The sequence below is a fragment of the Martes martes genome, assembly GCF_963455335.1.
Source record: "Martes martes genome assembly, chromosome: 9".
In the NCBI taxonomy this organism is placed as follows: domain Eukaryota; kingdom Metazoa; phylum Chordata; class Mammalia; order Carnivora; family Mustelidae; genus Martes; species Martes martes.
The window spans coordinates 30131718-30152967 of NC_137896.1; the positions used below are offsets into that span (position 1 = coordinate 30131718).

General features: G+C 40.9%; 2 protein-coding genes across 2 annotated transcripts; both read right to left on the minus strand.

Moving 5' to 3' along the window:
• Nucleotides 1–1930: 1930 nt before the first annotated feature.
• Nucleotides 1931–13013, minus strand: TMEM230 (transmembrane protein 230). Its single transcript, XM_080813178.1, has 4 exons — nt 12882–13013; nt 10603–10723; nt 9178–9300; nt 1931–3023 (listed from the first exon to the last, which is right to left on the minus strand). Exons 2-4 carry the CDS (start codon nt 10699–10701, stop codon nt 2883–2885), a joined length of 363 nt encoding a protein of 120 aa, XP_080669304.1. The 5' UTR covers nt 10702–10723; nt 12882–13013; the 3' UTR covers nt 1931–2882.
• Nucleotides 13014–13506: 493 nt separating this feature from the next.
• Nucleotides 13507–19794, minus strand: PCNA (proliferating cell nuclear antigen). Its single transcript, XM_080813382.1, has 6 exons — nt 19353–19794; nt 18218–18315; nt 17990–18057; nt 17073–17267; nt 14870–14993; nt 13507–14786 (listed from the first exon to the last, which is right to left on the minus strand). Exons 1-6 carry the CDS (start codon nt 19571–19573, stop codon nt 14707–14709), a joined length of 786 nt encoding a protein of 261 aa, XP_080669508.1. The 5' UTR covers nt 19574–19794; the 3' UTR covers nt 13507–14706.
• Between the last annotated feature and the right edge of the window lie 1456 nt (nt 19795–21250).

A 21250-nucleotide genomic window follows, 5' to 3' on the forward strand; every position in this document is an offset into this window, starting at 1 on the left:
AAAAGGAAATCTTTATAAAGCTAGAGCATATGGTTCAGCCAACATTGTGGGGGACGGGGGTAGAGAGGAGGCTGCTTTTAGGTAAAATATACATTTGACAATTGACTTGGGTCCCCACTACTATCTATGGCTCTGTCCACCTCTACCCCTTCTTCACTTGCCCGGCCCTTAAAGGCATTTGGGCTTTCATATTTGGTAAGGATTGGAATTTAGGCTTTGCCTTGAGTCCCAAATGTCCAACCTATTACCTAAGAATACTATCCAACTTGGTGCTTTTTTCCAAGGATTAAAATGAAACAATAAGGAATAAAAGTGCTTGGCACATTTGGCAAAGGTTCAAGAAACATTCACCATTGTTATTTAGATTTAGATGTTTTCTAAAAAGGACCAAGATACACACTTACTGTCAATGCAAAGTTACAGGGAGTCTGTAAATAATACTTGAGGGGTACCTGGGTGATTCAGTTGGTTAAACATCTGACTCCTATGAGGAAGTGGAGATGCAATGTGGGGGGTTGGGGGGAGGTAGGAAAAGAAAAAATGAAAAGATGGGATTGGGAGGGAGACAAACCATAAAAGACTCAATCTCAAAAAACAGACTGAGGGTTGCTGGGGGGAGGGGGGTGGTGGGGATATGGACATTGGGGAGGGTATGTGCTATGATGAGTGCTGTGAAATGTGTAAACCTAGAGATTCACAGACCTGTACCCCTGGGGATAAAAATACATTATATGTTTATTAAAATAAAAAAAAATTTAAAAAAAAAGAAAAAAGTTAATAAACACCTAACTAGAATCACAGAAAAATAGAAAAGAATGAAAATCTTCATTACTGATAAAAGACATGAAGGCACAAATAAAAGATTGCTTATTTAAAAAAAAAACAAAAAAACAAAAAAAAAATCTGACTCCTGACTTTGGTTCAGGTTGTCGTCTTGGGGTCTTGGGATTGAGGCCTGCTCAAGCTCTGCAAGCCTGCTTCCCCTCTCCCCTATCCTTGCTCGTTCTCTTTCAACTAAATGAAATCTTAAAAAAAAAAAAAAAAAGGGACCAAATAATTTGGTTTGGCCAAAACCTTCTGGTCTGACCTTTGCTTTACAAACAGTTCCCAGGATGGAAGCCTGGGTGGCTCAGCTGGTTAAGTCACTGCCTTTGGCTCAGGTCATGATCATGGAGTCCCAGGATCAACAAGACCCAGGATCGAGTCCAGCACCAGGCTCCCTGCTCAGCAGGGAGTCTGCTTCTCCCTCTGACCCTCCCCTCTCTTGTGTTTTCTCACTCTCTCAAATAAATAAATAAAATCAATCTTTAAAAACAAAACAAAACAGTTCCCAGTATAAAGCTTTATGGATCTCTTTACAACTCCAGTGTCAAGGCCCAGGAGCTTCAATTAGAGTACTGGCCTCCCCAGACTCCTCTCCCATTACCAAATGCACCTAACTTCAGAGGTTGCTTCACATCACACCCCTCTGTCCCTCATTTCCCGAGTGCTAGTTTTTTCCCCATATGCACTCACTCTGTGAGTGGTAGCATCCAGCTTTTAGATATTGCCCCGACAATGACTCCCTAATTTCTATCCCTGGCCTAAATTATCTCCAGAACTCCTGATCCACGGTTTGCAATTGCCTACTAAGCAGTTTCATGTGGATGTAGAGTATGCATCTACAAATTAACATATCCAAAAGTGAACTCACCTCCCCCAATAAACTTGTTCTACCCACAGCCTTCCAAATCTCAGTTGATGGTCCTTCCAGGGTTCTAGTTGCCCATGTCCATAAGCTCACAGTAAGAGGATGACTGAAAAGCAGTCTGACCCACAAGGCCCATTATCTAAAAAGGAAGGTGGTCCTGGGTACTGGGATCAAAGATATCATACAATCATTAAAATGTTTTCTGAAATATACTTGAAATTAACTCACTGTAAGTCTAGGTTTAGATTTTGACATTTTAATTTCTTTTGAATATGTCACTTTGTGCAAGCTAGGAACCAGAATCAAACTAAGGCAGTCTAGTCCATCTAGGGATCCAGGCTGAGTCTTGCAATCTTTAGCAGAATGACATCATAATGCAAGATGCTAACAACAGGTTTATAATCTCTAAATAACCACCACTTATCTACATTTTTTTCCTTAGGAAACAGCCAAAATCCAGTCCTTAAAGGCATTATATACAGAACATCTTGATCTACAAAGAACAGAATAACCCATATTATATGCTGGCCAGCTTACTGGTGGACCAAATCAAAGCTGACCAAGGATTGGTGAACAGAGGGGTGTTTACCTTCTAGGAACTTGCTCTGAGACTTAAAAAAGTCCTGGCTGCTGTTAATAAGAAAGCAAGTAAAAAATATTACAGATGCACCTACACTGACATTTGATTTGCCAAGGTCTTCCGCTAGAACACAAAGTGACAGATGCGTGTAGGGCTAAGCTACTTAGATGTTTTCAAAATAAATTACTAGTAATATGAAATTTGACATATTAAATTCTTCCATTTGCTACCAGAACTGACAATGAGGACTATTTAAAAGAAATGCTGAACTCTAACAAGGGTGGCAGCAGTAACATTCTGCGCTACACAAGAAACTCCTGCCTTCCCACATCATTAACATTGCTACTCTTCCAAGATACATATTCGTGTGGAAAAACTTATCAGCTTTTGCCAGAGCCAGGAGATGAAAAATAGAGCATGTCCTAGTTAGTTAATTTGTAATTGTAAGCTCAGTTGACATCTTGAGGATGGACCCATAAAATCTGGCCATTCTTTTGTTTAACATCTGCAAACTGCAGAATGCCTTAGCCCTTTGCCAGTTTCTGCTCAGTATCTTAAAGCTGGTCTCAGTCCCATCTGTGACTCTTCTCCTCAGGGTTGAGGGTGGGTTAGCTAGTCATCAAAATCTGGAATGTCATCGTAGGAGTAACCCCGGTAGCCTTTGGATGCATAGTAGGCGATGCGCAGGTGGTAAAATCCTGGCAGGAACACCAGGATGCCAATGATCAGGACGGGAACGGCCCGGTCTGCCCCCTAGTGGCAGAAGGAGGCAAACACATTAGTACCATACAAATGACCACTTTTAAAATAAAACAAAGCCATAGGTTCAACCCATACCTCAGTATTTTACACTCTTCAGAGCATTTCCTTTAGGTAGTATGCTACCAATGGAACAGGTTTACATCTCTTTTCCTCCTTATTATAAAAAGCAGAAAAACTACAAAGCACTAAAAATTATGAATAAATTGTCCATCTGCATCCACAGGTATTTCCTTTATTTCCTTCTGTTCTCCATTCTAGTTTCTAGTTGTGAACACACCATACCCTGTGCCTTGTTTTAGTCTCTTGATATAACAAGCAACTGCCAAAGTCTTATGAAAAGTTCTGCACTGGGGGTGGGTGGCAAAATGGGTGAAGACAGTCAGAAGGTACAAATTTCCATTCACAAAATAAGTTCTGGAGATATAGTGTACAACATGGTGATTATAGCTAAAAACACTGTGTTGTGTATTATTAGCAAGCTGCTGAGAGTAGATCTTAAAAGTTCTCATCGAAAGGAAAAAAACTAACTATGTGTGGTGATGGATGCTAACTAGACTTATTGTGATCATTTCCCAATATATACTATATTGAATTATGTTGTACACCTGAAACAAACACATTATGTCAACTAATGGTGTCTACCATTCCACTGTAATGGATGCACCACAATTTTACTTAACCATGCCCCACCGACTGTTGGATACTTTGGTTGTCTCTCACTTTTTGTAACTGTACAGGATAACACAATAAACTTCTTTTTCTTAGCCTTTCAGATTCTTTCTTTAGTGTATATTCCCATAATCACAATTCACAGGTCAAAGAGGAAGAAATGGTGTTTAGTGTAGGGCTTCAACTATTTGGGGAGTTCCAGGAGGGTAGGGACTTGTTCATCCCTAAATCACTACCTGCACCCAACATATAAATAAATATATTAAATGAATGAATCCACTCTTATAAAATTGCTCTGCTTTATTTTTAGGTATAGTTGTAAATGTTTATACAGTTAAGCTTATCCTCCTTTTCCTCTGTGATTTTTTTCCCATTAATTTTTTTTCTTTTTATTAACATATAATGTATTACTTGCTTCAGGCATACAGGTCTGTCAATCATCAGGCTTACACATTTCACAGCATTCACCATAGCACATACCCTCCCCAATGTCCATAACCCAGTCACACTATCCCTCCCCCGCAACCCCCCAGCAACCCTCAGTTTGTTTCCTGAGATTAAGAGTCTCTTAATAATTTGTCTCCCTCCCTGGTCCCTTTTTGTTTCATTTTTTTCCCTCCCTAAACCCCACAACCCCCCTACTCTCCCTTTCAAATTCCTTGTATCAGAAAGATCATATGGTAATTGTCTTTCTCTGATCGACTTATTTCACTTAGCATAATAACCTCTAGTTCCATACACGTTGTGCAAATGGCAGGATATCGTGATTTTTTTTAAATAAAATTTTTTTAAATTAACATATATGTATTATTAGCCCCAGGGGGATTTTGCGGTTTTTGATGGCTGCATAGTATCCCATTGTACATCTATACCACATCTTCTTTACCCATTTATCTGTTGATGGACATCTAGGTTCTTTCCATAGTTTGGCTATTATGGACAATGCTGCTATAAACATTTGGGTGCATGTGCCCCTTCAGATCACTACATTTGCATCTTTAGGGTAAATACCCAGTAGTGTGATTGCTGAGTCATAGGGTAGCTCTATTTTCAACTTTTTGAGGAAGCTCCATACTGTTTTCCAGAGCGGCTGTACCAGCTTGCATTCCCACCAACAGTGTAGGAGGGTTCCCCTTTCTCTGCCTCCTCGCCAACATCTGTCATTTCCTGATTTGTTAATTTTAGCCGTTCTGACTGATGTGAGGTGGTATCTCACTGTGGTTTTGATTTGTATTTCCCTGATGCCGAGTGATGTTGAGCACTTTTTCATGTCTCTGTTGGCCATTTGGATGTCTTCTTTGCAGAAATGTCTGTTCATGTCTTCTGCCCATTTCTTGACTGGAGTATCTGTTTTTGGGGTGTTGAGTTTGACAGTTCTTTATAGATTTTGGATACTAGCCCTTTATCTGATAAGTCATTTTTCCCATTAAGTCTTCCCTCAACTAAGGATTTAAACCCAGGCTAAAAATCTTTTTTTAAAAAAATATTTTACTTATTTATTTGTCAGAGAGAGCAGGCACTCACACACAACCAGGAGGAGTGACAGGCAGAGGGAGAAGCAGGCTCCCTGGTGAGCAAGGAGCCCAATGTAGGACTCAATTCCAGGACCCTGGGATCATGACCTGAGCCAAAGGCAGATACTTAACCGAGCCACCCAGGTGTCCCTAAAAATCTCCTTTTAACACGGCTAGTTACATAATGTATATTGACAGATTATCTACTCAATATAATTTTGACTGCGTCGTTCAAATAGAAATAGGGGTATCTACCTCATATAAGACAGTAAAAACTAAGTGAGGTAATACGTGTAAAGCAAGCAGCCTCAGCTGACACACAATGACTCAATAAATCCCAGCTTAAAACCAAGGAAAGAAAAAAAAAAAAAAAACCAAGGAAAGAACTTGAAGGGGCTCTCTCAGCCTAAAGATGGGACTACGTGAACATCAGAAACAATAAGTCTACAACTCTCGCAACTGACATACTTGGTGCTATTTCTGTTATCTTATTTTATATTTTCTACTTTCCTGCTTCTTTTTTTCTTTTGCAAGATATTGACTGTACATCCTTAGTGGGATTAAAGAACTGCAAAGGAAATTTATAGAGCATTTAGCCTTCCTATACTTAGCATTAACACTCACGCTGGTATTTTTTTTTAAAGATGTTATTTATTTTTATTTATTTGTCAGAAAGACAGAGAGAGACAGAGAGTGAGCACAAAGAGCAGCAGGCAAAGGGAGCTGAGCCAGGAGCCTGATGTGGGACTCAATCCCAGGACCCTGGGATCATAACCTGAGCCAAAGGCAGCTGCTTAACTGACTGAGCCATGCAGGCATCCCTGTTATCTTATTTTTTTCAAGATTTATTTACTTGAGAGAGGGAGAGAGGGAGAGAGGGAGAGAGCACGCGCGTGCACACATGAGCAAGTTGGGGGGGTGTGCAGCAGAGAGGGACAAGTAGACTCCACACTGAGCATGGAGCCCACCATGGGGCTCAATCTCACAACTCTGAGATCATGACCTGAGCTAAAACCGAGAGTCAGAGGCTTAACGGACTGAGTCACCCAGGTGCTCCCTGCAATATTATTTTAAAGCTATTATATGTATAACATAGAATAAGGCAAATAAGTAATGACATCACTATCTTAGGGTAGATATACCCATATAATATCAAAGAAATTAAGCTCTAATTAAATTAACTCTAATCTTAAATTTGCACTGAAAACTGTTTTCTAAAGGATACCTATTTCTTGGGGTGCCTGGGTGGCTCAGTGGGTTAAAGCCTCTGCTTTCGGCTCAGGTCATGATCTCAGAGTCCTGGGATCAAGCCCCACATCGGGCTCTCTGCTCAGCAGGGAGCCTGCTTCCCTTCCCCTCTCTCTGCCTGCCTCTTTGCCTACTTGTGATCTCTGTCTGCCAAATAAATAAATAAAATCTTAAAAAAAAAAAAAGATACCTATTTCTTGATTCCACTGCTGAAAAAGTCTAGAAACAATCAAAACCGAAGCATGAGCACCACTAACGCCCAGTCTGTGATCTCTCTAAATCTACTTCCTATACAGAAACCAAGGCTCTTCAGAGAAATGGTTGTTTACAAGTTAGGAGACAGGAAATATTAGTTGGGCCTAGGATAACTTACTGTGCCAGAAAGCAAGAAAGCTATCAAAGGCTACCTAGGCCATGTTTAAAAGACAAAGAAGTAACATGAAGGAGTCCTACTGACCAAATATGGAACAACTTAGATACTAAAAGAATATGGGGGACACTTGTGCGGCTCAGTTGGTTAAGGATCCGACTCTTGATCTCAGGGTTTTGAGTTCAAGCCCCGCACTGGGTTCCACACTGGGTGTGGAGTCTACTCAAAAAAAAAAAGAATATGGACTGTGATTGATTGAAACACAAATATGTAAAAGAAAAAATAGGAGTTTATACTGATACCATTCTCTGACTACCTTCTGAGGTTTTGAGGCTGCTAGGTGTATTTTTATAAAAGTTGTGAAGCAGAAAAACATTTTTTCTACCTTCACTATACGCATTATATTTTGGGGTAAAAGATGATAGATTTGAGAAAGATCTTTATGCAGAATTTCAGCTTATGAACGCAGAAAATGACAGAACTGCATTCACTAGTATAAATGGTAATGGGAAAATTTATAATAAATGAATTAGGCTGAAGGCACTTAAACCCAGCAATCTACCTTAATATCAACTAAAAGCAGGATAACCATTACATGCCTCCTAATGTAATACCACAATTTGGTTTTCAAATTGTGGTTGATGGACCACCAGCATTACCTGGGAACTTGTTAGAAATGCAGATTCTCACAAACCACCTACAGAACTGGAATCTCTGAGAATGGAACTAAGGAATCTGTGTGTTAACAAGTCTGCCAGATGATTCTGATGAACATCGAAGTTTCAGAACCCACCTGCCACAGCAAATACACAGCACCTCCCATGAAATATACTTTCTAAAACAAAACTAACCTGAATCTAAGCAAGTCTCTAAATCTAACAAAAATATGAAGATCAAAGATATTAATACAGCACCTGTAAACTTATATAAAAACTGTTACAGATGCATACTGAAGCTGCACACTTGAGAATACCAGCAAAATAGAGGTGCCTGGGTGACTCAGTAGGTTAAGCATCAGTCTCTTGATTTCATCAGCTCAGGGCTGTGAGATTGGGCTCCACACTGGATGTGGAGCCCGCTTAGGATTCTCATTCTCTCTCTCTCCCTCTCCCTCTGCCCTCCACCCCACCACCGCTCCTATGCACCCTCTCTCTCTCAAAATAAAAAAGAATACCAGCAAAATAGAAATCTGGTATTTGGTTTTCTACACAGGAAAAAAAAGTTGGGGGAATACATGAAGCAAAATGTTTACAACTGTTGATGAATGGGAGACACACAGGGGTTTAATACATTATTTCATTTACTTCTGTTTTTGAAGTATCTGTAATAAAAAGTGAAAAAAAACTCCAAACCAAACTTATTAGTGATTCTCTTATTGAACATCTTTATCCTTACTTATAAAGCAGTCTTTTATAAACCATACAAGGTAAAATAATATTTGCTGCACGTGGATCTCACCTCCACTCTCAATATTTGTAATTAAAAGAATCCTCTGGGACTGATACATTGCATACTGCAATGAAAGTTAACGGAAGGCACACTCCTGAAGTTAGATGTTCAAACAAAGACTGCACCAAGTAAGCATCTGGCGACCACATAGTAATTTTAAGTAGATAAGGACCAATGGCAAATCAGATTCACTTCTTAAAAACCATATGTAGCCATTTTATTGCTACAATGCTACTATTCTCAATTTCTATAATGTCCACAGTTTGTTTTTCAGATGTTGGCTGTGTTCCTTCTGCAGGACAATATGACCATGACTTGTGATCATTATTAGTTCAGATCAACTTGGGCACTATTAGCACATGTATATAGCCCAAGAAAAAGAACCACCAAACACCACTTTAGGTAATAAAGATAACATTCTGAAGCTCAACAAGAACTCCAACCAAACCCAATGTAGTAAGGATCAGACTCAAGAGTCACAAGTCCTGGTGTGGTCAGTGGCCCCAGACCTATACAAGCCTCACTGCTTCTCCCCACACCTGGAACGTCTGTGGCACTACAAAATTATAATAACACATTCTACTCTGGGTACAGCCTTTATCAATCAGAAATCCTCAATGCTAGGCTCACCTTTGCTGTTCCAAACTGTGACAGTAGGAAGACTGCTTGACATCTCAGAAGGAAAATGTCCCCCCACCACACACACACCCCTCATAGAAACTGGGACAAGCATGTTGTTGCTCAAAAAAAGAAATGTATGTTTTGTTATCAGAGAACAAAATCTAAAAGAAAACTCTCTTCCTTCTGCTGGAAACTCCTGTACTAGATATGAATATAAAATAGAGCCCAGACTCACACTTTAAGGATTTCATGCATATTCAACCCTTCAGCTTACCCCTTTGCTGATATAGCCAGCCAGCAGGAGGGAGCCTATGATTATGAGAAAGGCCCCAATCAAAAACAGCACTGTCGCAAGCGCAATGGCCTTATATGGGATCTTAGGAGGACTCTTCTTAAACTGGAAGAAAAACAAACAAAAGACACAGCATTATGAAAATACCAAGACTGAAACACTTTAAAGCAAGGAGGAGAATAAGAACCAATGTGGTTGGTTTGTGTGTCTTGAAGGAAGTCCTACTACCCAATGGAGCTCTGGGAGAGAAAGGCAACGGACAAACAGGAGGTGAAGCTCTAATTACTGCTCTAACAGCCACTCGGAGGAGTCCCAGCAGAATGTTACTCTTTCTACTTCTAATTTTATTCCATATACCATTCACCATAAGAAAATATTTTCTTACAAAAACAGAAGATACTTTATGGTCATTCATTGATTAGATATTAGATATTTATTAAGTGCCTGGCACATGGAAGGTTGTACTAATCTCTAGGGATTCAAAAGTGAACATCGTGATCTGGAGAAGAAAACAAGTGACTTCTGGCATTCAAAGTTAACTGAGCATACAGTCAAAGGTTTTAGAAACAGCTTTTTCTAAAGCATTAGTTGCCCACCCCAGGGATCAAGTAACCTGACTTGTTATTAAGTTCTATTCAAAGTTAAGATTCAGACACAAGCTTTCTGAGGTTTGCCTCATTTCTGTATCTGACCTAATGGGCTGGAAGCTTCTCAGATGTGCTTTCAAAAAACAAAACTCTCCTTCAAGTATGGGTCCGAAGAGTGCAAAGAGTCATTGATTTGTTTATATTTAAAGGGATGGGTTCCTGCCTCTTCCTCCTTGGCCCTGGTTCCACCTAAACTATTCTAAGGGAAAGTGGGCAGAAGGAGATATGCTACACCATTAAGTATTTTATAAATAATGAATCAGGGTAGGATACAAACTTAACAAATATTCTGTTTTACTTACTGTTTGCCAAAAGAATACCTTTAATAAATTGGATCTCATGACATCAGGAAAGAAGGAAGATTCCCACAATCTGTTGGCTTTAGCAGTTAGTTTCTCCCTTAAAAGATGAACTGGCTTTGACTAAATTGTAAACGAACCAATGACACAGTCCTTAAAAAAAATTCTACTTAACAAAACACAATCTGAGTATTTTCCAGAAAAACTAAATAAAATTTGTAACTACTGGGCTTTGGCGTTACAACTAAAAATTCTTAGAAATGAACAATGTTTATATTGGTTTGAAACTGCTCTACCAAGGCCCCTCCTTCTGCAAACTATGGCTGAAGGGGTCTCAGAGATAAGTGTCCTTGCTGCTTTTTCTAATCCCCAGAGACAGCAAAACCTCCACCTAGAAGGTCTTCCTGCTAACTCAACAGAAACGGAGCCAGCCAGTCTCATTAATTCCCTTCCGCATTTACCTGAAGGTCAATGTAGCCATCGTCTGTGCTGGAGAGCCTTGAGTATTTCACTTTACTACTGGGGATTCCAGTAGCCAGGTTGGTACGAGACGGCATCATAACACACTGACACAGCTACAGTCTGAAGACAAAGAAAACTGTCATTATATGCCACTGACCACAGTGTGTTACATATATTAGAATTAGGGCTGAGATGTCATACTAAGCAACTGGCAATTCACGCTCTACTGCACTTAAAATCTGATACTCATTTGACAAAGTGAAAACATTTTCCTTATGTACCTTCTCTCGCTTGTCCTGGTAGAATGAAAGTCAAGACACTGACCAAGAAACAGATCTCATGTTTATCTTCTCACCAATATTCCTGTGCCTCCTAATTTTTCCAAACCCTCCACACAGAGCAGGTGGAAGAGTGGTGACTTAAACCCAAGTCTGACACCAAAGTCCACATTTTCAGTCATTCTGCTGTAGTACTGCCTGGCCCCTGTCCCTGCTTCAGGAAAAAGCCCAAGAGGAGCATATGCTCAAAATGATTCTTACCTGCCAGGGAGGGAGAATGGGTGGGATATGGAATACACTCACATTAAGCATTTTGTTGATTCTCCCTAATGGGTACCATTCTTTTATTTATTTTTATTTTTAAATTTAATTTTATTTAATTTTTAAAAGACTTTATTTGTCAGAGGGAGAGGGCACAAGCAGGGGAAGCAGCAGGCAGAGGAAGAAGCAGGCTCCCCACTGAGCAAGGAGCCCCATGTGCGATTCGATCCTAAGATCCTGATATCACCACCAAAGCCCAGCAGAACGCCAACGCTTGAGGGACTGAGGCACCCAGGCACCCGGTATCATTCTTTTAATGCAAAAATCTGCAGAGCCTCCAGTAAATTTGGCTATCAGCACTATCAGTACTGGTAATCAGCACTGTATCAGTGCCAATTTGCCTGCCTCTCTGCCCCACCCCAAGCACTGAAAGTAGTGATTTCATTTTCCAGATTACTTCTATAGCCTCCTAAAAAAGATTAAAAATAAAAATAAAACTTGTTTTTTGTGCAAAATATTCAAAACCAACTTCAGTAATGGAATCATGGCTATTTTGTCACTAGTTTAAGAGGTAGTAGATAAGATAAAAAAACAATGACATTTAAGTCGGAAAACATTTGTAATTTGATACAATAGACAAATCTATTTTGACTGTGAAGCTATTTCTAAAGGTGATGTGGATCTGTAAAAAGAGAAAATTAAGTATCTCACAATAAGGGCACCATTAAAAAAAACAATCCAGAAACCATAAAGACTTTGCCTTCCTCTGGTAAGACACTTTGTAAATAACCATCATCATTATAATAGTGTTGGTTAATAATTACCCACACTTAGATACCAGGTACTAGTCAAAGTGCTTTCTATGTACTTTATCCCAATTATTAATGAGCTGTTTTAAGTGGTCAAGAGTCAACCTAAAATAACTATGTATAATAAAAATGCTAAAATAACTAGCATTATGATGGAATTGGTGCTAAATGTGAATGTCCCTTTTTAGCAATTATATAACAGTGCAGAAATCAAGTACTGAATCCAGTATGCTAATTTATATGCTTTTCTGAAGTTAGCTCAAACTGCATCGAAAACTAGGTTTTTAAGTGTTGCGATCCCGATTACATGATAACCTAAATTTAATTCTACAAAATTAAAAGGCCAAACTACCTATGTGGGAGTTTGAGGGCATTTAATCACTTCTGATTTGTATCGTCTTTTAAAAAAAAAAAGTTCACGGACTCTGCTTTACCTATTCACACCCGCATCAAAATAAAAAAGCGAAGCGTGTGAGGGAGAGGGGAGACGAATGCTTACTGGTAGCAGAGTAAGAATTCTGCAAGAGGAAGGAAAAACGTAAACCGAGGTTTTCAGAGTACCATTCAAGAAATTTTTTTTTTTTTTTAAACCGGTTCCACCACAACTCTCAAACTCCCTGAGCACGCGGGGGCTGCAAGGCTTTAAAAGCATCAGTAAAGCACTTAGCGCAATGCCTAGCATTATGCGCCTCCACACACACTACCTTCCTGCCCATCTCCAGACCTAGCCAGGAAGACAAATAAAAACCGACGCGAATTTAGACGGAAACAAACAAAACCGGTTTCTGGGAAGAGGCCAGCCTGGCCCAGGCTGGTGAACGCTCCACACCCAGGACGCGAAGCTAGATTTCGACAGGGAGCGCAGTCTCGGCCCCGCCGGGCGCCTGAGGGGGGCGCTTCTGTTCCCGCCCCGCCGAATACACGCCTTACCGGAGCGCCGCGCCAGGCCGCCCGCGTGCCGACAGCTCGCTCACGGTTGGCAGCAGAAGCGCCCGAGGCCTCATGGCCCGCCTCACCTAACTGCCACCCCTCAGCCGCCCCCCTTGACGCCGGAAGTGGCCCGCCGAACGGCGGCGTGCCGGAAGTGGCGTCACCGGGAGCGACGTCTCTCAGTGCCCTTTCCGGAACTTCTGTTTTGGCCTTGCGCTAGTGGTAGCGTACTGCTGACGGTATCCAGGGCGGGAGTCGCTGCGGCCTGGGTTTGTTGCAGGCACCTCCGCTGGGTTGTGAAGGTGTCAGGGGTGTCCACTCCCTGGATCCCAGTGTGAACTGGCTACTTGTTTCTTTCCCTGATCTCTCGGGCAGTGTTGGAAGCTGAGTGGCACCCACAGGAGACAGAAGCCGACAGTGAAGCTGTGGATGACTGGAGCTGGCAGGTCTCCTATTCAGTGCCCACAGCTGTAGGCCTCCCCCTGGGCGCGCCGCGGTCTCTGCATCAATACCCCACCACTACTCTCGCGTGGCCCCACATTCTTATGTTTCATTTTCCCTCTCCTCGGTATCAGGCCTGGACCAAGTAAGAAGCCCGCCCACAAGGGACATTTTGCAGCACATGAAGCTTTGTAAATGTCAGATTTATTAAAGTATAATTTACATACAATAAAGTACAATTGGATGAGTTTGACAAGTGCATACAGTCTTGGAACCATCACCGGTCTATATTAAAGTTACATCATTCCCAAAACTTCCACCAGGCCCCTTTGCAGCCAATATCCTTCCCTGCCCCCAGGCACACAGAAGGTAATTACTAGTTACCTACTGGGTATACTGGGTTATACCTCCAGTAACCAGAACTCAGTCCAGGTATTACAACAAAGGAACCAGTCGTTTAAGCCATCAAGCACAGAATACACCGGGAATAAAGGACTTTAATAAAGCGATTCTCAGTATGTGCTATGCCAGTTTGGCACAATTAGCAGGAACATTTAAACAGTCTGTTTCACAACTGCAAGAATTAAGTCCCGAAAAAGCTACTTATACTAGAAAAATTATTTTTGCACAAACATATTGCTTGGCCCCTATCACAGATCTACTAAATCTTTCAAGATTCTTTTAAAAGGCTCCCTAGGCTAAAGAAACACTGCCCTATAACAGTGCTAGTCTTCTAAAGCCCACACAGCTTTGGGTACATAAAGCTGAAAAAAAGTGTTAGTTTTTGCTAACAAAATTGACAAAATAACAAAATATATAGGTCTACTCTCCTGTTTATTTCTTGAACTCAAGTTAGAAGAATACCAAAATAAGTTTGACAAACGAATCCCCCAAAATATCATCACCTACTGTAGTTGGAATACTTTTTATTGCTGTATCAAATGTATTTTTACCAGGCTGCTCTAAGACTAGAAAAATAAGCGCATTTACATGAAATAGTAGCTTGAACTGAATTCCCTAGGATACTTGCAACAGTCATGGTCCAAATGAAGGCACTGTCTTGTTATGTTTGAAATTCAAAAAACTTTTATTTAAATCGAAAAAAATTCTCAAAACTGCATTTAGAATCAAAACCCTTTTGTTATGAATACACAAGTATTTTTAGGTAAGGCAGAAATATTTCTAGGTTAACAAGACCAAATTTGACTTTGGATTTTATTCTTTAAACAAAATGTAAAGAATGAAGGAAAAAATAGGTTATTTACAGAAAATATCTACATATGTACCCAAGAGGTACAAATTTGGTGACGAACTTAGTACATGCTGGCATCTCAGAAGCAGTTCTTAAAGAGCTTAACTTTATTTTCTTGGATTTTAAGAACACCTAAGATCCTTCTTCATCCTCGATCTTGGGAGCCAAATAGTACTTTAAATGTCCCATGTCAGCAATTTTATACTCTACAACTGAAAGAAGACAGGAACACAATTAGTGAGAAGCACCACATATACCATCCACAAAACAAGATTCAACAAACCGATTATCTTACCAAGGGGTACATCTGCAGACATACTGAGTGTGACTGTAGGAGAGAGCGGAGTGGCTTTTGTAAAGAAGTTCAGGTATCTCAGTGCAAAAGTTAGCTGAACTGGCTCATTCATCTCTATAGTAACCTGAGAAAAAACAGAAAGATTAATCATATTGAAAAACATCAAGAAAGTTGCAGTCCATTAGTTTAGAATATATTTCTAAAGATTTATTTATTAGTGCGGCACCTGGGTGGCTCAGTGGGTTAAGCCTCTGCCTTCAGCTCGGGTCACGATCTCAGGGTCCTGGGATTGAGTCCCACATCGGGCTCTCTGCTCAGCGGGGAACCTGCTTCCCCCTCCCTCTCAGCCTGCCTCTCTGCCTACTTGTGATCTGTCAAATAAATAAAATCTTTAAAAAAAAATTTATTTATTAGAGAGAGCGTGAGTGCGGGGAGAGGCAGAAGCAGAGAATCCAGGCTGAGTGCTGAGCCCAAGGAGGGCTGGTTCCATGAGATCATGATCTGAGCTGAAACCAAGAGTCAGATGCTTAACTGACTGAGCCACCCAGGCACCCCTAGAATATATCTTTAAAAACAAAACAAAAAAACCCTTATTAGGTTACTTTAGAGAGTGATATGAAACTAATTTTGAGTAAATAAATTAAAAGAATCAAGTATTTAGTCTGTCTTTCCCATATGAACTGTAGCTCAGGTAAACAAAATTATGTGGTAAGAGAAAACTTCTCTTTATGGGAATGTTTCTAATAAATCAGCTAATAAGAGGAGGAATGAAATGTATCAATACAACTCAAAGGACCTAATGATTCTAAACAATTATTATGGCTGCTAAGAAAATGAAGACACCTCATACCTACTAGGGGTATACATACCAGCATCTGTAAAGTATTCTTATTCTCTCACTCCCAAAACAAAGAAAACACTGAATATCAAGACTCTAGCGCTGCAGCTACCAGTTTATAGGAAATATAGGTTAGAGAAGCATATTAATTGACATAAGGGATACAATAGGCAAAATCCAGATTTCGGGAAAACTCACTGTCAAAGGACTTGCCTCAACAAATTGTAATGGAGGGGGGGATAAAGAAATTGAATGGAGAACCAAAGGATTAAAAGAATTTGAGGGTCTATCAATGAACTACAGGGTACAGAGCTTATTAAAATCTTCATTCAAACTTCTGAAATAACCAAGGAAATAGGAAAACACTGAAAAATTCCTTAATACCAAATAATGTCATTAACGCTCACATTTCAGATACAAAAATACTTATAGAAGAACTAATTTGAGATTAAAAAAAAAAAAAAATCCAGAATGGCAGGGAAGTTACCATGTAATTTAGCAGAGATAATACAGAATTAGCCCCTGAACTTTTGCTACTAATATTTTTAAGTCTTCATTTAAACTGAGGGTTGACTACTCATGCAAGGAACAAGAATATCTAATAATTACTATAAACTTAAAATGTCACACATATGGTAAGCACTTTGAATGTTACCATATTTAAGCCTAATAATCCTACGAAGTTAGAACCTTAAACTGTCCTTCATTTACAGAGTTAACTGATGTTTTTTCAAAGGCTAATACAATTACAAACTATTTGTTTATAAATACTCTTCTAAAAAAAAGTACTTCATTTTCTAGGAAAACCTTAATTTAAGGATATTTAGTAATTAGAGCGTTCTTTATTTTGTCCCTAAATGGAGATTCTCTAGGCCCCCTACTGGGACTACCATGTTGAAACTTAAATATAAAGATTACATAAGAGCTCCTAAAAGGTTAATTTTTACCTCCAACTTGATCTTCTGTTGAGTTGCAATTACCTTGCTACGGACTGAATGTTTGTGTTCCCAAAAAGTTCATGTTAAAACCAAATCCCCAACCTGGAGGTAGGGCCTTTGGGAGGTACTTAGTGCTTGTACCCTTCTAAAAGAGACCCGGGAGCTCCTCTGACCCTTCTATCGGGTGAGAAGCCCACTGTCTGTGAACCAAGAAGCAGGTCCTCACCAGACACTGAATCTGCCAGCTTTCTGGCCTCTACAACTGTCAGAAATAAATTTCAGTTGTTTATAAGTCATTGTCTACAGTATTTTGCTATAGTAGCCTGAACAGACTAAGGCACAATCTAATGTTAAGCGTTACCATTCTCAAAAAAGAAGAAGGTTACCATACCCTTCAGAATATTTTGTTAGTTAAGAAACTACTTACAGCTTCCTCCTCCTTATCGACATTACTTGTTTGTGACAACTTAATATTTCCATTTCCTAGTTCTCCACTTGCAGAAAATTTCACTCCATCTTTTGCACAGGAAATTACAACAGCATCTCCAATATGACTGAGATCTCGGCATATACGTGCAAATTCACCAGAAGGCATCTTTACTACACAGCTATACTCTTGTTCCTATTTAATAAAATAAAATAAGAGTTCATCTGCTGGAAATTAAAAATTCTTTTCTGAAGACTCTGCATCTAGACAAAAATTCAGAATTTAAGACTTCCTGATTACTTTGAAATTATTACTCATTGTGTAATTTCATAACATACTCTTAACCTCAAAAAGCAAATGTAGATATAAAACAAGTATGTCATAATAATTATACTAAGAAAACTAAAATAAGAGTTTAAACCTTTAATGATAAATGCACTATTCAAGGAAAAGAGCCTCCCCCAATCACCCTCCAGGGCTAAATCAAGAGGACATCAGGGCATGGCACACAAATGATGATGCGTGTGCAAACAGGCCCAACTACTTACTAAAACAAAACAAGAAAATAAGATACTAAGGATTTTAAACATCTTAACTCTACATTTATGTTGACAAACCCAACCTTAATGAATTTCTGCTAACACAGCCTTAAAGTCTACTCTTGGGAGAAAAAAAAAACCATGGAGGTTAATGCTAATATACATTTGGCAGCAATGAATTCAACCAGGTTCATTTTAGAGTACTGTAGTTTAATGAAATTACAGATGTCAGTCTAAATACTAAAGGCCCACTTCGGAACATGTACAGCAAATATACAGAAGTTCCATTAGGAATTGGACTTTAAACTGTATTATTAACGCTTTCTTATGTAACTATCATGCCCTGTGTACAGTACACTCAGAAACTTTGATACTCACTGGAATTCCAAGTTGCTCAACATCTAAATCCATTAACTTCATTTCATAGTCTGAAACCTTTTCTTGATCTACCAAAAGAAAGCAGATTGAAGAAAAGCATTTAAGTTTATAACTATGATGTTAAGTTCTACAATCATCACAAACATTTTCTTAAATTTCTCACAACTTTGAGAGACACACTGCATTTAAATTTCCCCTAGTATAACTTAGTTGAAGGGTATGACTTACTTGGAGCTTCAAATACTAGGGCCAGGGTGTCCGCATTATCTTCAGCCCTTAGTGTAATGATGTCCTCATTGCCAGCGCATTTTAGGATTTTGGACATGCTAGAATACAGAAGACACAGGATTTAAAATCAACACAATGTTCTCAAGATCAATTTCTGACTCAAAAGGAGGAGTTGCTATTTTTACCAGGGTTGTCGGAGGAACTGGGGTATGTTAGGTAAACTGATATGGCCATTTTGTAATGCAATTTAGCATTATTTATATTTTAGCAAGCACACACCCTATCACGAGCAGTTTCGCTTCTGGATATCAACAAAAGAGCAGTATTTGGGGGCGCCTGGGTGGCTCAATGGGTTAAGCCTCTGCTTTCCGCTTGGATCGTGATCTCAGGGTCCTGGGATCAAGTCCCGAATCGGGCTCTCTGCTCGGCAGGGAGCCTGTTTCCCGCCCCCCCCCCTGCCCGCCTCTCTGCCTACTTGTGATCTCTGTCAAATAAATAAATAAAATCTTAAAAAAAAAAAAAGACAGTATTTTACGACCTGCAAGTCCCTTGGGGGGGGGTGTTGAAGCCAATTATTCGGTTGTGACGATCACGAAAAATGATGGAGGATACCCATTTAAACACACTGCATGTAGTCGGGGTAAGTATTTCTCACAAACCTCAAGATTTAAACATGTTTATGTACTAGACAAGTAGTGATCAAAACTTTAAAAGCCCCTGCCCTGGAGAAATTTTAAGTCATAACCTCAGGGCGCTCAAGAACCAAGCGATTGTCCGTCCCCAGGTAGGGTGACAGAACTGGTCAATCAGGCCAAAGGTCTCTCGTCCAAGATCGCCGGCACTTAATGGCCCAAGAGCTGTGCAACTCTTTTCCTGGCATTTCGAAGAAGCCCGTCATTTTCCCGCCACCACCCGCTTTGTGACTTTGGCGCGGAAAGAGCCGGTTCGCGCGGTTGCCAGCGCGGGCTTTCCGAACCGCGCGCTCCGCTAGGTCCCGCCCCTCAGCGTCGCAGGCCAATGAGATGGCGCGGGTCGCCTGTGCCAGCCAATGAGGGCTTAGCTCGCCGGCGCTCCCGCCAAGAGCCGGAGGTGGGGGTGCACGAAGAGCCCGGCTCTCCGCCACCCTGGGGCTCACCTGGTGAGGTTCACACCCATGGCCAAGTTGCGGTCGCAGCGGTACGTGTCGAAGCCCTCGGAGCGCAGGGTGAGCTGCACCAGGGAGACGTGGGAGGAATCCATGCTCTGCAGGTTGACGCCGCTCGAGCTTATGTCCCAGCAGGCCTCATTGATGAGATCCTTCAGCGCCTCCAGCACCTTCTTCAGGATGGAGCCCTGGACCAGGCGCGCCTCGAACATGGTGGCAGAGTCACAACGACGCAGCTACAGGCGGAGGTAAAGAGGAAGTTGTTCCCGGCTTGGGCGTCACAGGGTAAGAGCGAGCCGGCGAACGCAGAAGCTCACGTCTGAGAGCCTGGACGATCACAACCAGCTCGAGGCGCCTGCGACGGTTTAATAGCGCCGCGTCTGCGAGCGCGCGCTCTCCGCCTCTGCGCCGCGTGTGGATACGTCACCACGCTGCCCCGCCCATTGCCTGGCCGAGAGACTACAGGGCCAATAGTGTCCCTGATCTGCATGTAGCCCGCCCTCCCTGAACATCCATTGGAGGGTTTGACGCAGGGGCGGAGCAGGAGCGTGGCGCCTCCGCCTTCTTTTTTGCCTTGTTCTGGGAACCTCGACGGTAAACAAGTCTAGGCTTGTGAAGGCTTGGCGCGGGTCCTGGGTCTTAGAGTTTTGTGCTGCCTGCTCAACCTCCCTCTTCAGGAATACCAAGAAGGTGAAAATGAAACGCAAATCCAACCTAGCAGGAAGAAGACGCTTTGCAGCCTGAGTACAGCTGTTTTAAATGTGCGTTTTATTTTTGCTATCATGGAAGTGATGTGCTCCTAAAAGTCAAACGGTACAGAGGTGTGCAGTTACGATTAGAGAATTATCACGCCCCTTCCTCTCCCGCACGCACCCCAAGCTCTTGTTACTTACTGTAGGCGACTTTCTAAGCATTTTTTTCTCTATACGAATACATTTTAAAGAAAAAATGAGTTCATACCAGAAACACTTCTACAATGTACTTAATAAGCTTATGTTTAATTTTATGTCACATACCACCTCTATATCAGCACTTCTTAAAACGACGGAATAGTATCCTATGCATGTAGCCAAACTTACCAATTTCTTGTAATTACAAACACCTTTGGGTACTTAGTTGATTTTTGTGAGATCGACTCCTTGCAGTGGCATACCCATTAAAGTTTTGATAAATGTTACTAAATTGACCGCTGAAAGATTGCAGTTTACCTAAGCCTGTGGACATGCTCATTTCTCCGTATTTTCCTAGCTATAGATATTAGCAATTTTTAAAATTTTTTATTAACATATAATGTATTATTAGTTTCAGGAGTACAGGTCTGTGATTCATCAGTCTTACACAATTCACAGTTCTCACCATAGCACATATCCTCCCCAATGTCCATCACCCTGCCACCCAATCCCTCCCATGCCTCTCCCCTCCAACAACCCTCAGTTTGTTATTTGCTGAGACCAAGAGTCCCTTAAGGTTTTCTTTCTGTCTGGTTTCGTCCTGTTTCATTTTTCCGTCCTTTCCCCTATGCAATCTTGTTTTAAAATCTATGCTTATTTGTGTGAAAATTCCAATTTGCACATTAAAATATTGTTACAGGGGGCACCTGGGTGGATCCGTTGGTTAAGCATCTGCCTTCCCCTAGGGTCCTGGAATGGAGCTCCACAGGCAGGCTTTATTTAGCTCAGCGGGAAGTCTGCTTCTATCTCTCCTCCCTCTTCCCCTCCCCCTGCTCATGATCTCTCTCTAAAATAAATAAATAAAATCTTTAAAAAAAAAATTATTACAGGGGTATGAGTGGCTGCCTTCAGCTCAGGTCATGATCTCAGGGTCCCAGGATCGAGTCTAGCATCCGCTCCCAGCTGCCTCTGCGTCTCACTTGTGCTCTCGCTCTCTCT